This window comes from Bipolaris sorokiniana (genome assembly GCF_000338995.1).
Source record: "Bipolaris sorokiniana ND90Pr unplaced genomic scaffold COCSAscaffold_8, whole genome shotgun sequence".
In the NCBI taxonomy this organism is placed as follows: Eukaryota; Fungi; Ascomycota; class Dothideomycetes; order Pleosporales; family Pleosporaceae; genus Bipolaris; species Bipolaris sorokiniana.
This window is the reverse complement of record NW_006911902.1, coordinates 1,546-16,981: the sequence shown is the minus strand read 5'-3', so window position 1 is coordinate 16,981 and position 15,436 is coordinate 1,546. Positions and strand designations below refer to the sequence as shown.

Genomic DNA, 15,436 nt, shown 5'->3' with positions numbered 1-15,436 from the left:
GTTTCTTAACCATCTGTGAGGGGCTACACTCTGTAACCCTAGTCCTATCTCACCATCTCTTTAGATGATCTCCTTAGTGATCGTTATCATGTTGCCATCGCTGAAAACCTGGGTGCCGACGAAGTCGCCAGTCGCATCTTGGTTGAGCAGGAGAAGCCTTCTGCCACTCTTGTCCTCGAACTCGCGGAACTTCTTGCCTGAGACGCGGGACACAGCATCCATAAAACCCATATCTGTATAGGTGCAAACTTTCCGTTAGCCACCAAAAAGATATAAAAGGGGAAAAGAAGACAGCAACATGGAGATACTCACTGCGGCGGAGCTTGACGTTCTGGAAAGCGCCATTCACGAGGCGGAACTCGCTGCCGTCGTCGTTGGCAGTGAGTGTATCGCAGAAGGTGCTGGCAAAAGAGAGTCAGCAAGAAATGTTACGATTTCCGGTTGGGGTAGGAAAAGAAAGAATGGAGAGAAAAGGAGATAAGCAACTCATGCGCCGCCGTAGTTTATGACAAAAATATCAAACTGGTCACCATCATTGATGGTTTTATAAAAATTACCGAGCTGTCCTCCTTCGCCTGTGATTTCACGGGAAATGTTAACTTCATCTCATCATAACACCCGTGGATAGTCATCAAGCGCCCCAACTTACTGTGATTGTCCGTGTCAACAACACAGCGCAGGATCGTGCCCGCACCTCCCTCGTGTGTGCTAGCAAATGGGTACTCGTCACACGAGTTGCCCCACTGGTTGTAGTTCGTGTTGGTGCATGGCCTACGGTTGCAGCCAGACGCCGTGCGGCGCGGGCTGCGGTTGGCCTTGTTGGCGTCATATGTTAGCGTTCCACTGGTGAGCCCATGGTTCACGACATAGCAGGCGTTGTTGCACGTCCCCAGCGAGTTCGTACAATCCCAATCGAAGGAGACAGCGTGAACGATACCAGCGGCGAAAAAGACAAGGGAGACGGCGGGAAGAACGGGGAAGTGCATTTTGACTTGGTGGTTTCGGAATTAAGTTTTAGAAAGAATATCAGTGCAGAGACAAGTTAGGCAAGGAACGAAAGGGTTTCTTTCAAGCAGCTGTGCGAAAGTGGTTGTGTTTTTGTTACATTCTTGGAATCCCCTGAGGACAAGCAGGTTAAAATACCTTTGTCTTCAGCACAACGGCACGTCCTTCGAGGTGGTCTGGCTCCCGAGTCACCACAGCTGGCTTCATAACTGAAACGATCCAACGGATTGTAGCTGCATTGCCCGAGCTGCAGCAATGCAGGCCTAGAGGACTTCCTCAACAGGCTATGATCAGACTGGTCAATACTTCTCGGACACCGCGAGAGCTTCCGTAGGGACACCTAATGGACGAAACTAAATGTTCAAGGCACGCAGGGCTTACAGGTTGGACAAAAATGGAAGACCTAAGTGCCATCATCGGAGGCAGATTTGACTTATTTCAGCCATAAGTAGGACATTCGTAGGTTTCAGTAATATAAAACATGATTACAAGACCTCACCATAGATTTAAGGAGGATTTCCGACCCCAAATGTTTATCAGGCGCCCCTATGTATTCATCACCCGGCGTCACCGCAAGTTTCAATCCCCGATTCTTAATGTCCGGACTTGTTATGTTTAACTAATATCGTGATGATCTGCTGTTAACTATAGCTTACCATTGTGCATGTGGATGGTGGAGGTTTGGTTAGTGTGATTGGCACTCTGAGTGAAATATAGCTCCACTTCTTAGTTTGGAGAATGTTATGTATCATCTGTCTACGGAGCGCGATCCCTGTCGTTACTGAATGGGGTAGCTCGTCCCCGCTGCCGTTCTAGTGCCTCAAACTGATGTTCCTGCCATTGGTCACGTTGAGGGCTTTTCTAAAATCGAACTTTTGCGATTCCATGATCGGACATTTTTCATGATTGGATTTCAGGAATTCTCAAGCACTAACTTCAATTTTGTTTGTTCCTCTTCATGGTTTGAAATTGTTTGCGGCTACCTTTAGTATTATAATAAGATACCAAGAACTGATACACAGCGTAATGGAATCGGTGCCTGAGGAGACAAAAATCCGCCCCATCTTCAGAATTCACATGACCTAGAGGATGAATATTCCCACTCTTCCAAAGTAGGGACACATAATGCCCTGATAGTACTTGCTCTGCGAGCCAAGAAACTACTCGGATTGATATCCTGTTTATCTGCAGGAGGGTTGCTAACAATCACCTTGATCGGCAGATTAATTGATGGACGTGCCTCGAAGTGCTCTTTGGAATCATGCATGGTCTTACCGTCGGTACGTCCGCGAGTCAATCTGTCGATCAACTTAATTGTCAGCAACTTTGATCTGCAGTGCCGATCATGAGGATAATAGAAGACCATCGGTGATTCGAAGTAATATACCTTCATTCATGTGGATATTATAACAAAGACGGTAATTATTGAGTATATTCACTGTCAAGATCTAATCCACTAAATAATGGTCGAGTAGCTTATCTAAAGAGCAAAAGGGAAGGCAGCAGAGGAAATGATATGTATATATAGAAAACTAGAGCAATTTTCTATACAACCCTCGTCATAACAATTACGCCACTGAGTGCATCCTCGTAAAATTAAGCACCCAACTTCTTCCGAGGGGCCGGGCAGCCCTTCTGCGGGCCCTGCGTAGAAACAGGCGTCCCATAGACCCCATCATTGCCCTGGGCATCAGCGATGCTCTGAATCTCGGCAAATCCGATGGAACATATATCGAGCGAGATGAGCGTCCTCTGGACTGCTGAAAAGGTTACACGAACTGTGTCGACTGTGCCATTCGGGTCCCGAGCCGCTAGCAGCGCAGTGTTGTCACGGGTGGAGCGCTCGTCCAGGACAACGAATAAGCTAGCATTTTGAAAGACAGGATGTTGAGCGGCGTTTTCAACAGATTTACCAAGGAATGGCGAGGTAAAGGGCTGTAATGGTGATCGCGATGCGCTCGAGGTAAGAGCGTCGCTGCCTTTATCGCTGGTATTGCTGGTCGTAAGGATCACGAGGCTCGGAGAGGTGCCTGGGACCAGCTGCTCGCTGCTAGTATACGCATCCTTGAGAAAATTTTCCAAGATCTTTTGTTCAATTTGTATTAATCACTTTGCCTCTGCTTCGGGAAAAGTTTGAGCCGATCGGGAAGGACGATACTTACGGAGGTTGGGATATCTACAGTGCAGATGACGGGGAAGAGCTCTGATTCAGGCATGTTGGGCAATGCAGTAGATAGTCGTATTTGATATGTGTTTCTCTTCGTGTTGGCTCTTCTCCACAGCAATATATATATATCGCAAGTAGTAGCGAAGCTAAGTCCAGTCGACGTGGTTGGTCTACGTCTTTGGCCCCCATGAAACAAATGTGGGGGCCGATGACGTAACAAGTACTATACAGAGATAGATCAGGAATACAAAGCGCAGGGAGCACATTAATGTACCTGGTATGTAGAGTTCCACGTTGGCATCCTAGAACAGAAAGGTGCGGCTGGGGCGTGCGTATGCCATCTGCGCGCATTATAACAAAGTAATGTAATTGGACTTTACTCCAAACATTACGTCTATACTATCCACATCTAGCTAACTGGTTTTGACCAGATCACAAGACTACATAGCGGCTAGCTATATATTATCTGGAAAACCCCGCTTTATGCTGATTTTCTTAGCATCAGCTACTTAACAACCTTTTAATTCACTAATAGACTTCTATAACACTCTAAAATCATAGCTGCAGTTAGGTTCGGAGTTAAGACCCCTATAGATACTAACCTAACACAGCTAGGCAGTTGTTATGTTATACATTAGAAGATGCAGCAGCTCTCCTAGTAATACCTCTACTAGTTCCTACCCGTGCTTAACATTATACCTACTACAGTAGAGCGGCGCGAGGTACCCGATTACGAAAAAGAGTAAGAAACTAAAGATTATTGCATATAAAAGCAGTTCCTTCTTGTATCTAATGCAGAAATGCGATCTAGGACCTAAAATTAATTCAAATCTAAAGAAAAAAAGCGAGTTGTAGAGAATTACTAGATTCATAGGCGTATAAGGTCAGACTAATAGTCTCTAATAATATCATTGTAAAAGTGTGTTATAAAATCTATGATTATGATTGTATTACTAGGTACGTAATTACTATTAAAGTCTTCTTTAGTGTAAGGGGCTGCGCTCTGGGGAGTAATCGCGAGGTATATAAGAGGTTATGTTTGATAGAGAGCTAAGATCCCAAGTTGCGTAGCTATATATATAAGCTGGTTACCTGAGTAACAATCGAGCCGATGAAGTCTAGGTGCACGAAGCAACTTCTGGATCCTGCGGCTGTCGTCTGAACGTCGTTTAGGCGGTGCGCGGAGAATCCGGGTGCTTAAGGTAGTACCCAGATTCTACGAGTAGACTGAGATTCTATTGAGGAGCCATCTAAAGGGCGTTCAGCCCGTTACAAGAGGCGTATCTAGCTTAACTAAGTAGCTATTAATTATCTTTACTACTATATACTTAGTATTTTTTTAATCAAGCTTCTTTATGGTTCGCCTTATACTACACTACTAGTTAAGCTTTAGTTATACTTTATTACTTACTTAGTAGCTTTATACTTCTCTCTAAGTCTTATTTACCTATGTCTCTATTCTTACTATCTTAAATAATCCAACGGCAATTTCACTATTAATTTCGGTAGCTTATAACGCCGTTTATAGATACTAACTTACTATAAAACCCCCCTAATCGTGCAGGCAGTAGCCTAAGTGGAAACTACTCTAGCTTTCCTATTTTGTCTAGCGTAGGCGTTAAATAAGTTAAGAGGCTAATTTACTTTCTCGTTAGAAAAGCTATAGCATGCCTACAACCTAACTCACTCTTCTAAACACTATAAGTAAATATAACCGAATCTATAATTATTCTACTAGTAGAGTATTAAAGGCTCTCTTCTCGCTGTCTATATTAATAAAAGCTAGGCCTTATTCTTCTTCTCTTATCTCTGTTACAGCCTGTATTCTCCTTAGCTTCTACTAGCTCTACGTATACTTGCTTTACCTCTCTTTTATACTTCTTTTCTAAATTTTTTATACAATATACTACACCACTTATTAGTCAAGAGTAATAAATTTACCAACAAAAATAAACAGAACGGAGCATAGCTCTTCCCTAACGACAATCATCCGCCTAAATACTATCTTCAACAACTAGCGAATTTCAACAAACAAGAGTACGCTAAGAAGGACTATAAGGATAGTAGAACTCACTTACTTAATCGTATAGAGGATTAGTAGAATTAGTAGGTCTCCTATTACCTTAGAGCTTACCCTAGATCTTATAGACTAACCTAGGATAGGTGCTAGACGTACCTTAAGAAAGACTATTACCATACTTATACAACCGTTTCAGTCAGCACTTTATACATTTTTTAACTAGCTACTTCGCTAGCACTAAAGTAAAGGCGGCAGAAAACGCTAAGAAACTAAATTCTCTAGCTCCCTAGGAACGTATTAGAAGGTTTTCTAGCTAGTATATAAAAGAGTAACTAGTATAAAACTAGACAGAAAGATAAATCAGAGCATGCATAAGGTACAGCTATCTAGTTTTCTAATTACAGTCTTATATAAGCACATATATCTAGTTAGTTAACGGGTTCTATTAGTAAGCTGAAAATATCAGTAAGCTAAACGCCCTACCAAACTTAACCCGACGCTCTACACTACAACTACTATACTACAATAACAACCCTTTACTTAGACTTTTTATGAAGGTAGAATAAGCCTTACTATCATATTTTATCTTAGTAATATAAACTAGTCTATCCACGCTTTTACAAAAGCGTATAACGTACTAAAGTTAACACTATATACGCGCCTCCACGGTACCCAGCCATAATTAGAGACAGCCTCTATTAGTCGCAAGCTATTAACTATCGAAGAGCAATCTCTTATATAGTAGATTCTAGACCTTAACCAACGCGGTTTTCCGCCCTATATTATTAACGTACAACGGATGGCAGACGCTCTACTTACCGCGCGTGGCTAAAATCTATCTTTATAACCTATAGGCAAGTACTAGATATCACGTTTTATCTAGAGTTAGCTAGAGCTCTAGATAAAGTAGGCTAGAAATTTTAGTAGCCAGCGCTCTCTCTCTAAGAATCCTATCATAATCGCAGCTTAGTTTAAGCTAGTAGAGAAGACGCACTAAACGTATAGCGTCTTAGACTAGGATATCTACAACTTTAACGAGACTAGATTCGCAATAGGCGTCGCTATCACGTCTAAGGTAGTTATAAGCTCTAATAGAGTCAGCTAAGTAGTTTTCGTACAGCTAGGCAATCGCGATTAAGTAATAGCGATTAAGTGTATTAATACGTCTAGCTAGAGTCTTCTACTATTTATAATCCTATCTGGTAAGGTCTACTAGAGTAGCTAGTACCATAACCTCTTACTAGACTAGACTATCGGCGTCTTAGACAACGGCTAGACGACTAATTAGCTTAGTATAGTGCAAGTAAAGTATTTTAACTAGTATATAGCATCTCGTACACCTAGAGTCTATCGGCTTCTTATATTAGACGGCTATAGCAGCTACGCTATACTAGAGTTCGACTAGTACTACGTAGAGAACAAGATTATTACTCTCTATATACCGCCTTACACCTCCCATCACCTCTAGCCTCTAGATATGAGCTACTTCTCCCCACTTAAGCGCGCGTACGGGCGTAAGATTAAGGAACTCGACCGCTAAGTCGTCCACTATATTAACAAGATAGACTTCCTTACGACCTATACACGGATCCGGCCGACTATATTTGCGTAATAGAATATCCTAGGTAGGCTTTCGGGCGATAGGACTTGTCCCTCCTTATCTAGATCGCATTCTATCGTCGCTTATAGTAGCTAGAACACCGTCTCTACTATAGACAACTACAGATAACAACGTTATAGCGCAGGTAGCAGCGCAGATAAAGACGCCGCATATAGTAGCAGAGCTTTGGCAGCAGGTACGCTATCTTTAAGAGCGACTAAGCCGATAGCTAGAGAGTCTAATAAGCGTTGCGATACGCTAGCTTGCTAAGAGCGCTTAGCTCATAATGTAATTAGCAACGATACTTATGGAGGAGAATAAGAAGCTATGTAAAGAAAATTAGCGCTAATGATAAAAGTAGAGCCAGCCGCGTTAATATATTGCTTCTAGTAGAGTGCTCTAGGTACAGCAGGCTTAGTAGCTTGCTACATAGGCAGAAAAGTTACTTATAGAAGATAGTCAGAACCAGGCTGGTGAGCTACGTCGGCGCGCGCCCCCAACGTGCACGAAGTGTCACGTTGAAGGACATACTCGGACTTTATGTAGAGCTAAATAAGTAATTATATCTCTAATTTTTATCTAATTTAACTACGTCGTTATAGCTTAATAGTGCGGAGCGTTAGGTTAAGTCTGGTGGGCTACGTAGCTTACTAGGGTGCGCAGCTTACTGGTGGAGCACGTTAACGTAACTAATAGGTACTAAGGAAGCTAGCGAAGAAGCACGATCTAAAAAAGATTAGTTAGGATAAAGCCTGTATATATGTTAAGGATCTGGCTCAAGTGCTGCAAACAAATCTAGTAACAACTAAAAAGAGATATTCTTACGGTCGCTATAGGATATACGCCTAGCTCTATCTATAACTTGGTGGGTTTATAGCGAACTAACCCTAGGCTCTTCTCAGTCTCTTTTATCGCTATATATAAGTCACTCTTCTACGTGATCCTAAGAATAGCTCTCATTGAGTACTGTTAGATTTTACTTTCAAATTTACAAAGGAATTTCTTACTATTAAAGACTTATACATTATCGTTGCGTATAAGAAAATTATACGCTAATTAAATTTTCCTTAAAGAATACCTTTCCCCTTCCTAAGATTATATACGATTGGACGATCCTCTTTAGTCCTTACTAGGCTGGCAAACGGGTTGCCTTCGGGTTGCTAAGTCGGGTTACTAAATATCTTAGCGATTACTTGTTCAAAGTAGATGATTAACAGCTTATTTTAAAGCTTTTAAGTAGTACTTTAACTTATATATATAAAGTTTTTGAATATTATTTTGAACTATAGAGTTGAAGCTAAAAAAGAGCTACTTTTAGGGGGGTACCCGAGGGCCTACCCGACCCGAACTTCCAAAAGTCAGGTTGCTAAATAACTTTTTAATTAACGTGCGGGATCAGTAAGCTGGAAAGATCAGTAAGCTGAACGCCCCACCCAACCTGACGCGACGCTCCGCGCAATTGCTCTACAACAACGCAATAATATTAGATAGAAATAAGAGATGTTATTCTTTATTTAGCTCTACATGAAGTCCGAGTGTGTCCTTCAACGTGACACTTCGTGCACGTTGGCGGCGCGCACTGGCGTCGCTCGCCAGTCTGGTTCTGGCCACCCCCTATGACTACCATTTCTGCCTCTGTAATGATCTGCTGAGCCTGTTGGACCCGGAGCACCCCACCAGAAGCGATATATTGACGCTGCTGGTCTTGCCTTCGTCGTTGGCGCTGGTTAGTCGTACGTAGCTTCTTATTCTCCTTAGCAAGTATTGTTGCTGATTGCATTGCAATCTGACAGCCTTTGATAACTTGGCGGAGAAGCTGGCTTGTTGGGCTTTGTGATTCCCGACGGAGCCGGTCTTGAAGAAGCTTTGCCTGCTGCTGTAGCTGCGCTACTGTATGTGGTGTTTCTAGCTGCGTTGCGGCGATATTGTCTATAGTTGTCTGTAGTGGAGACGGTGTACGGACAACTGTAAGCGACGATAGGACGCGATCTGGATAAGAAGGGACAAGGCCTGTTGCTTGAAAGCCTACCTGGATGTTCTGCTGCGTGAATACTATTGACCGGATCTGTTGATAGACTGTAAGGAAGTCTATCTTGTCAATATGGTAGACGCCTTGGTAGGCGAGCTTCTCGACCTCACGTCCGTACGCCCGCTTAAGCGGCGAGAAGCAGCTTACATCAAGCGGCTGGAGAAGATGCGACGTATGAGGCGGCATGCAGAGAGTGATGATCTTATTCTTAGCGCAGTACTGGTCGAACTCTGGCGTAGCGTGGCTGCTCTGGCCTTCTAGGATAAGGAGCCGATAGACTCTAGCCGTACGAGTCGCTGTATGCTGGTTGAAGTGCTTCACTCACTCTACTCTAAGCTGATTAGTCGTCCAGCCGTTGTCTGAGACGCCGATAACCTAGTCTAGCGGGAGTCCATTGTACTAGCTGCTCTGGTGGACCTTGCTAGACAGGATTATGAACGGTGGCAGACACTAGCCAGACGCGTTAACGCACTCGATCGCTGTAACCCACTGGCGATTACCTAGCTGTACGATAACTGCCCGGCCGACTCTGTCAGAGCTTGTGACTACCTTAGACGTGCTAGCGACGCCCATTGCGAATCCAGTCTCATCAAAGTTGTAGATATCTTGGTCTAGGACGCCGTACGTGTGGCGCGTCTCCTCTACTAGCTTAAACCAGGCTGCGATTGCGACTGGATCCTCGCAGGAGGCGCGCTGACTATAAAATCTTCTAGTCCACTTCGTCTGAAGCTCTAGCTGGCCCTGGATAAAGCGTGACACCCACTTCTTACCAACAGGCTGTGGAGGTGGATCTTGGCCGCGCGCAGTGAGTAGAGCGTCTGCCATTCGTCGCACGTCGATGATATGGGGCGGAAAACCGCGTCGGTCAAGGTCTAGGATCTACTGTACGAGAGACTGCTCTTTAATAGGTGATAGCTTGCGGTTAATAGAGACTGTCTCTGATCGTGGCTGGGTACCGTGGAGGCGCGTGTATAGTGTTGACTTTGGCACATTGTACGCCTTTGCAAGAGCGTGAATAGACTGCTTTGAATTATTATAATAAGATGCTATAGCAAGACTTATTCTACCTTCACGAGCAGTCTGTATAGAACGTTGTTGTCGCGGCATTGTGGTGGTTGTGTAGAGCGTCGCGTCAGGTTGGGTGGGGCGTTCAGCTTACTGATCTTTCCAGCTTACTACTGATCCCGCACGTTAGCACGAATCTTTTCGAGAATTTTGTACCATCATGGAGCTTTCTAATACAGTCTTGAATAATAAGCTAGCTGCTGATTTTTTGCTTCCTTGTTTATGAAAGCGCGACTTTAACCCGGTTAGGCATCGGACAATTGCAAAGTTCTCATCTATCTTGCCAACACAATCCATTACTGGGTCATCGGGGCTTTCCCATTTGCTTTGACTATTATCGTGATATCTGTGGTTACGATTGTTGACTAACTGACTAATTATACTCCCTTATAGTCGCGAAAAAGGCGGGTTTATTAAGCCTAGGCTTTAGACATTGTGCGCATTATTCTTCTTAACGGGCGTTGGACCTAAATTTTTCAAGTCGCCATAGCATTGCTTTTACAAGATGCGTTCGTTGACCTTAGTTAACTAGCTTCCTCCTGATGATGCAAGTAGCTTATGAATCGCATTCGTCTTATTTATGCTAGTTATACATGAATCCACAATATCTTCTGCCGCACGCTGAGGTGCGGTAAAATATGATGTGTGTATTGTTTTCTGCTATCTACCATCTTGAGTTATATATGGTGTATAGCTATCAATTTCTCTTGTTGTGGTGCATCCTTGTTGCCATCACAGTGGCTTGTTACATACTTTGGCTCAGCTGGAGTCATTGCATCTGCGGCCTCGCTAGGTTGTGACATGATGTTATAGTATGGATACCCCGCATTTGCCTCCACAAGTGTCATAGCAATAGTGCATCCACTGTCATTGGTATGTATTCGTTGCGTGCATAGGCTTTCTAGCTACTGACACTCAAAGTATTCCTATTCGTCTCAGCATACGGGGTATGTACTAGGCTGCACTTTGGAGATTGATGTCAGAATGGATTACTGAGCACGCAACAAAATCAAGTCGAACAAATCCCCTTTGAGAGCAGCTTATTGAAAGCTTTAAACTCTAACATCTGCGAATGGGACTAATACGGAGTCAGTAATGAAAGGGTAGTATGGTGCCTCTTCAATTTGTCATGTGTACCCCGCACTCCAAAGCCATTGACAAGTAAGATCATCGATCAGCGCGCAGCGTCGGTCAGAGTGGCAATGAGCATGGATATGGTGTCAGTAGATCCAGAGTCAAAGCTGATCTGCAGGCCTTAGTTCCTCGGAGCTGTGAAAACAACCGTGATTCTAGAGCGACCCATCACATTGTTATAACAGCGATACGGGTTACCATAAGTTCTACGCAGAGACACAGCTGTTCCTATGTATGCAAAAAGCTGGGCTAACCGTGTCTTCTAATAGTGCGCTATGCCTTTTATGCTTCATGTATCATTATTTGCGTCTACTAGGGTGATCCGCTTGCCAATAGAACATGTTAGGCACATACCGTCTGCTTAGCGGAAGTGAAGAACTTTTCGGTTTATGGAACAACAAAGGGCATATTGCACGTGTAATTGCTGACTATGGCTATAGATCTGCAATAAAAAAACTCCATCTTCTTCAATCTTGTGAGTCCGACAACAAAAGGCGCATCCCTCCAAGCCCCCATTGCCCCAAATGCTGTTGGATAAACTCAACACAATATAAGAATGTCTGCTTGCCACCACGGCATGCCCCACTCTCTAAATGCTGAGCTAATCCACTAAGAGTTGTGAATTGCTTTCCTTTTCCTTGATTTGTTTTAGCCTTGCTGGAGTTGATCGGAAAGAGATTACGTGGGCAGCGGTAGACCTTATCGCAGTGTGCTGGAGAGACTACATGCTGTTGACGAGCCTGTATTGTACGAAAGGCTTTGAACTTTCTTGGACAAAGCGGACAACGGAGTTCAGTCTTAATTTCGTCAATCACGCGTCTTCTTCCAAGCGAGAGAAGGGTGTCTTCAAACGGCGACCAATCTACTAGGCTATCCCACACACTACCCTGAGAGTGCATGGGAGTGACCATTAGCCAGCCGTCTGAGCTGTCGAGAGACGTAGTCGGCGTTCTGGAACAAGGAGACAAGTCATGTGCCGACAAGTAGGTAGAGCTCGTAGGTGTGAGTGTTGGGAGGGTGTGGATCGCATGATCTTTGTCGTATAGTTGAACCATGTCGTAGATATCATCACGGTCCATGCCTGAACAGCACTTTCCACTTTCTAGGTGGTGCAGTAGAGCTGACGGTGCACTAAACTTTCCTCTGCATCCCTCTCCTACAGGGCAACTTAAAGCGCTAAGTGGCTTGTGCTTTATCGACTTACAATGTTGTTGAAAAGACTGGATAGACAGGAAAGTTCGCCAGCATTTCTTGCATGTCCAATCACCTGCACTCATCGCAGTAGCTTTTCCCGCCTTTCTTACATTGTTATGGGGCTTTTGCTGGAGAGGCTTCCGATGCGCACGGCTCGCCATATGTGCGTTTAAAGCGTGGATGTCTTTAAAAGAGATATTACAGTTACAACACCGATACTCGGAAGCATGGAGCTCTGTCTCGCGATGACTCTCCCAAGCTCTTTGACTTTCGAAGGAAGTTCGCATTCTGAACAGAAGCAGTGCCCTGTAGTAATGCGGTGGTCCTCAAGGATATCCAGGCGCTCACAGAGCTTGCTGCAATAGCCACATTTGCGAATAGTATAGCCGTAGTGAACCACTGAAGGATGTTTGCAACTACTTCTGCAAATATGTGAGGGAAAGTGCCCTCGGGCTCTCCGATGTTCTTCTAGATCAATCGCATACGGATAGGTGCGGCCGCAGAAACACTTGAAAGGATCGGTTGCGCGAAGAGTCATTCCGACAGTTAGTTCGATGGAGAATGTGTTTTTTACAATCAGACACAATAAAAGAGGAATTAGATAAACAGAAGAGTAATAGAAAATCTACAAATACATAGTTGTAGTCCGAGCTTATTATCTGTTCCGCGGGCTCGTTGCGTCATCAGGAGCATCAAGCACTAACCCCGCTCGAGTGGCAAAGAGCTTCCTTGTTAGCCAATAATACCTGAGAAAAGAGAGTGAACCCTCATTGAACCTAATTGTTAATATCAACCAGAAAAGCTCACGAGTAGATTGAATCCGCCTTGGCCCGAACTCTGCTTGTGTTTCTACCCCGCTCCACATTGATAGTGCAATGCGGTAGTTCCTCGCCTCCGCTGAGCAGACGCTCATGTGTAATTTATTCCATCAGCAAGTAATCCGCTCTGCTCAGAAAGAGATTCCAGAAGCTATTTTGGTAACTATATTGCAAAATCGATGTAAAATAACTAGTCATTATGGTAGCTATGCAATCATATGTGGTGTGAGATCTAAAAGTCTCGCCCATCCGATACCTACAGTTTGCAAATCACTAAATATAGTTTGGAGAGTCAACAGGCCGCGCGGCCCTTAGCTAAGCTGAAAATACTGTGACGTAATGGAACTAAACCTTAAAAATCAAATATGCACAAATAGGGGCGGAATGCTGTGGCAATCGTAGCTTGTTCCTAAGCTCGACGTTCTCCGAGATAGGGATGTATAACATGCTATCCTGGCATCCCATACGCTCCCATTGACTAAATGGACTAATAATAAACATGTAGTAGTCTAGGACCTAACTATCAATTACAAAATGTTAAATAAATCTAGAGATTACATACTACTAACATACAAAACATTTCTTTGTACAAAGTTGTCGCGATCCTGTAGTGAAAAATGATACAATCATGAACAGCTAGTTACTTTAAAGTAGTTGATTGCCAGATGGCTTACTCTACGGCTCTGCATAGTTGGTCTGACGACTATCACAAGCCGCGAAATAGTACGAGTCTTTTCGAGAATTCTGTGTAATTATGGAGCTTTCCAATCTAGTCTCGAACAACATCTCACTTAGTCAGTATCTCGCTTTCTTCTTTATAACAGCACGATTTTAACATGGCTAGACATCGGATAATCGCAAAGTTCTTATCTATATTTCCAAATTAATCCATTACTGGCTTATTCTGGGCTTTTCCATATGCTGTGATTATTATTGCGATTTCCGTGGTTACAATCTTTGATTGAGTAATGATACTTTCTTAAATTAATGGAAAAAAGATGGATTAATTAAGACTGTGCTTTGGGTATTATGACTATTGTTCATCTCGACATGCATTGGACCTGATTTTTTCAAGTCGCAATGACGTTACTTTTACAAGATACGTTCATTAAGTATTCTAACTTCTTCCCGATTATGTATGTAAGTGGCTTATGAGTCGCATTCATCTTCTCCCTGTCATATATGAATTCAGAATATCTTCTGTCACACGCGGAGGTACGGTAAAACTTGATGTATGTATCATTTTCTGCTATTGAATATCCTTATTTATCTATGGTGTATAGCGATTGGTTTTTGTGAAGACAGTGCGTCCTTGATGCCGTTACAGTGGCTTGTTGCTTCGGCTTAGCTGAATTCGTTGTTTCTGTAGCCTTGCTAGGCTGCGATATCATCCTTCAAACTCCGTACATTTAGTTCTTGTCTTTAGTAGGGTTTTGAACCCCTTTCGAAGTAACGTACTTAAAGGTAGAAAATTGTCAGTCGTCGTACCTCTTATGGCGTTGGGGCTAAAAGCACAGAGGCACAGGCAGCCTGACAAGTACCAAAGGCGGTATTGCATGCAATGATGCTAGCAGGTGCGGAAGCACCAAGAGTGGCTCCCCAGGTAAACCCAGCTGCAGAGTAGCAGGCCATAACTACCGCAGAACAGCCCGCCTGACACAATCCATAGGCTGCTGGTCCCGCTGAAGCCAGACTAGCAAAAGCAAGAGTGATAAAGGTAATTAAGAGCGATAATTCCATAAGGTGAACGTGGTGAGAATGCTCAGGTATACAGGTGAGAGAAAATTGAGAGATTCGCGGACTTTTTAATTATGGCTTTAAGTCGATGACTATCCTAAAGACCCTTGTTAGTCTAGATATGTGGGCAGAATCAGGACTGGAAGCCATTTCCGCATATCCATGTTAAAGCGGGCCAGATTTTCATTGATCGGCGTGGTGCGATATTCTACCCACGGGAAGGAAGGTTTATACCTCCTCTTCCATTTGTCGTGCGTACCCCGCACTACAAGCTATTAGGAGATCAGATCATCGATTAGTGTGGTAACCCCACTTCCAGTTTGCCTACTAAGATGATCGGCACTACTAGAAATTCTTTTCAATGAATGGGCTCATTCTATGCCATTGAATGCCGCTTTACAGTAGAATGACTCAAACTCTATATGTAGCTAACTATGAGAAGCGATTATTAAGATCGACCATGCACTGCTCCCAATGCGATTTAGTTTTTACGATTCCTAGAGCGCTTATGAAAGGCATCGTGACTTACAGTAATATACAATGACATGCGCTTACAGTTAGCGTGACCATAACTTTAGTTTCACGCTTCTATGCTGTTGTCTGGCAACGTTTTCGATATAAATATCTAAATAACAGATCTCTAAGCTCTAAATTAGCACATCTTATC

The 15,436-nt window shown here is 43.5% G+C and overlaps 4 protein-coding genes across 4 annotated transcripts; all 4 read right to left on the bottom strand.

Moving 5' to 3' along the window:
- Positions 1-60: 60 nt before the first annotated feature.
- On the bottom strand, positions 61-986 carry COCSADRAFT_171645 (uncharacterized protein; the record flags this gene model as incomplete). The annotated part of the gene is made up of 4 exons (XM_007702317.1): positions 61-233; positions 313-401; positions 524-575; positions 650-986. 4 exons carry the CDS (start codon positions 984-986, stop codon positions 61-63), a joined length of 651 nt encoding a protein of 216 aa, XP_007700507.1.
- Positions 987-2,507: 1,521 nt separating this feature from the next.
- Positions 2,508-3,221, bottom strand: COCSADRAFT_357797 (uncharacterized protein; the record flags this gene model as incomplete). Its single annotated transcript, XM_007702316.1, has 2 exons — positions 2,508-3,090; positions 3,168-3,221. The coding sequence occupies 2 exons, from the start codon at positions 3,219-3,221 to the stop codon at positions 2,602-2,604; spliced, it is 543 nt and encodes a 180-aa protein (XP_007700506.1). The 3' UTR covers positions 2,508-2,601.
- Positions 3,222-11,422: 8,201 nt separating this feature from the next.
- On the bottom strand, positions 11,423-12,681 carry COCSADRAFT_37152 (uncharacterized protein). The gene has a single exon (XM_007702161.1). It carries the CDS (start codon positions 12,499-12,501, stop codon positions 11,488-11,490), a length of 1,014 nt encoding a protein of 337 aa, XP_007700351.1. The 5' UTR covers positions 12,502-12,681; the 3' UTR covers positions 11,423-11,487.
- A 1,842-nt stretch (positions 12,682-14,523) lies between these two features.
- On the bottom strand, positions 14,524-14,727 carry COCSADRAFT_42941 (uncharacterized protein; the record flags this gene model as incomplete). Its single annotated transcript, XM_007702301.2, has 1 exon — positions 14,524-14,727. A coding segment is annotated over one exon (204 nt), but the record flags the coding sequence as incomplete, so codon positions are not given.
- Positions 14,728-15,436: the final 709 nt, after the last annotated feature.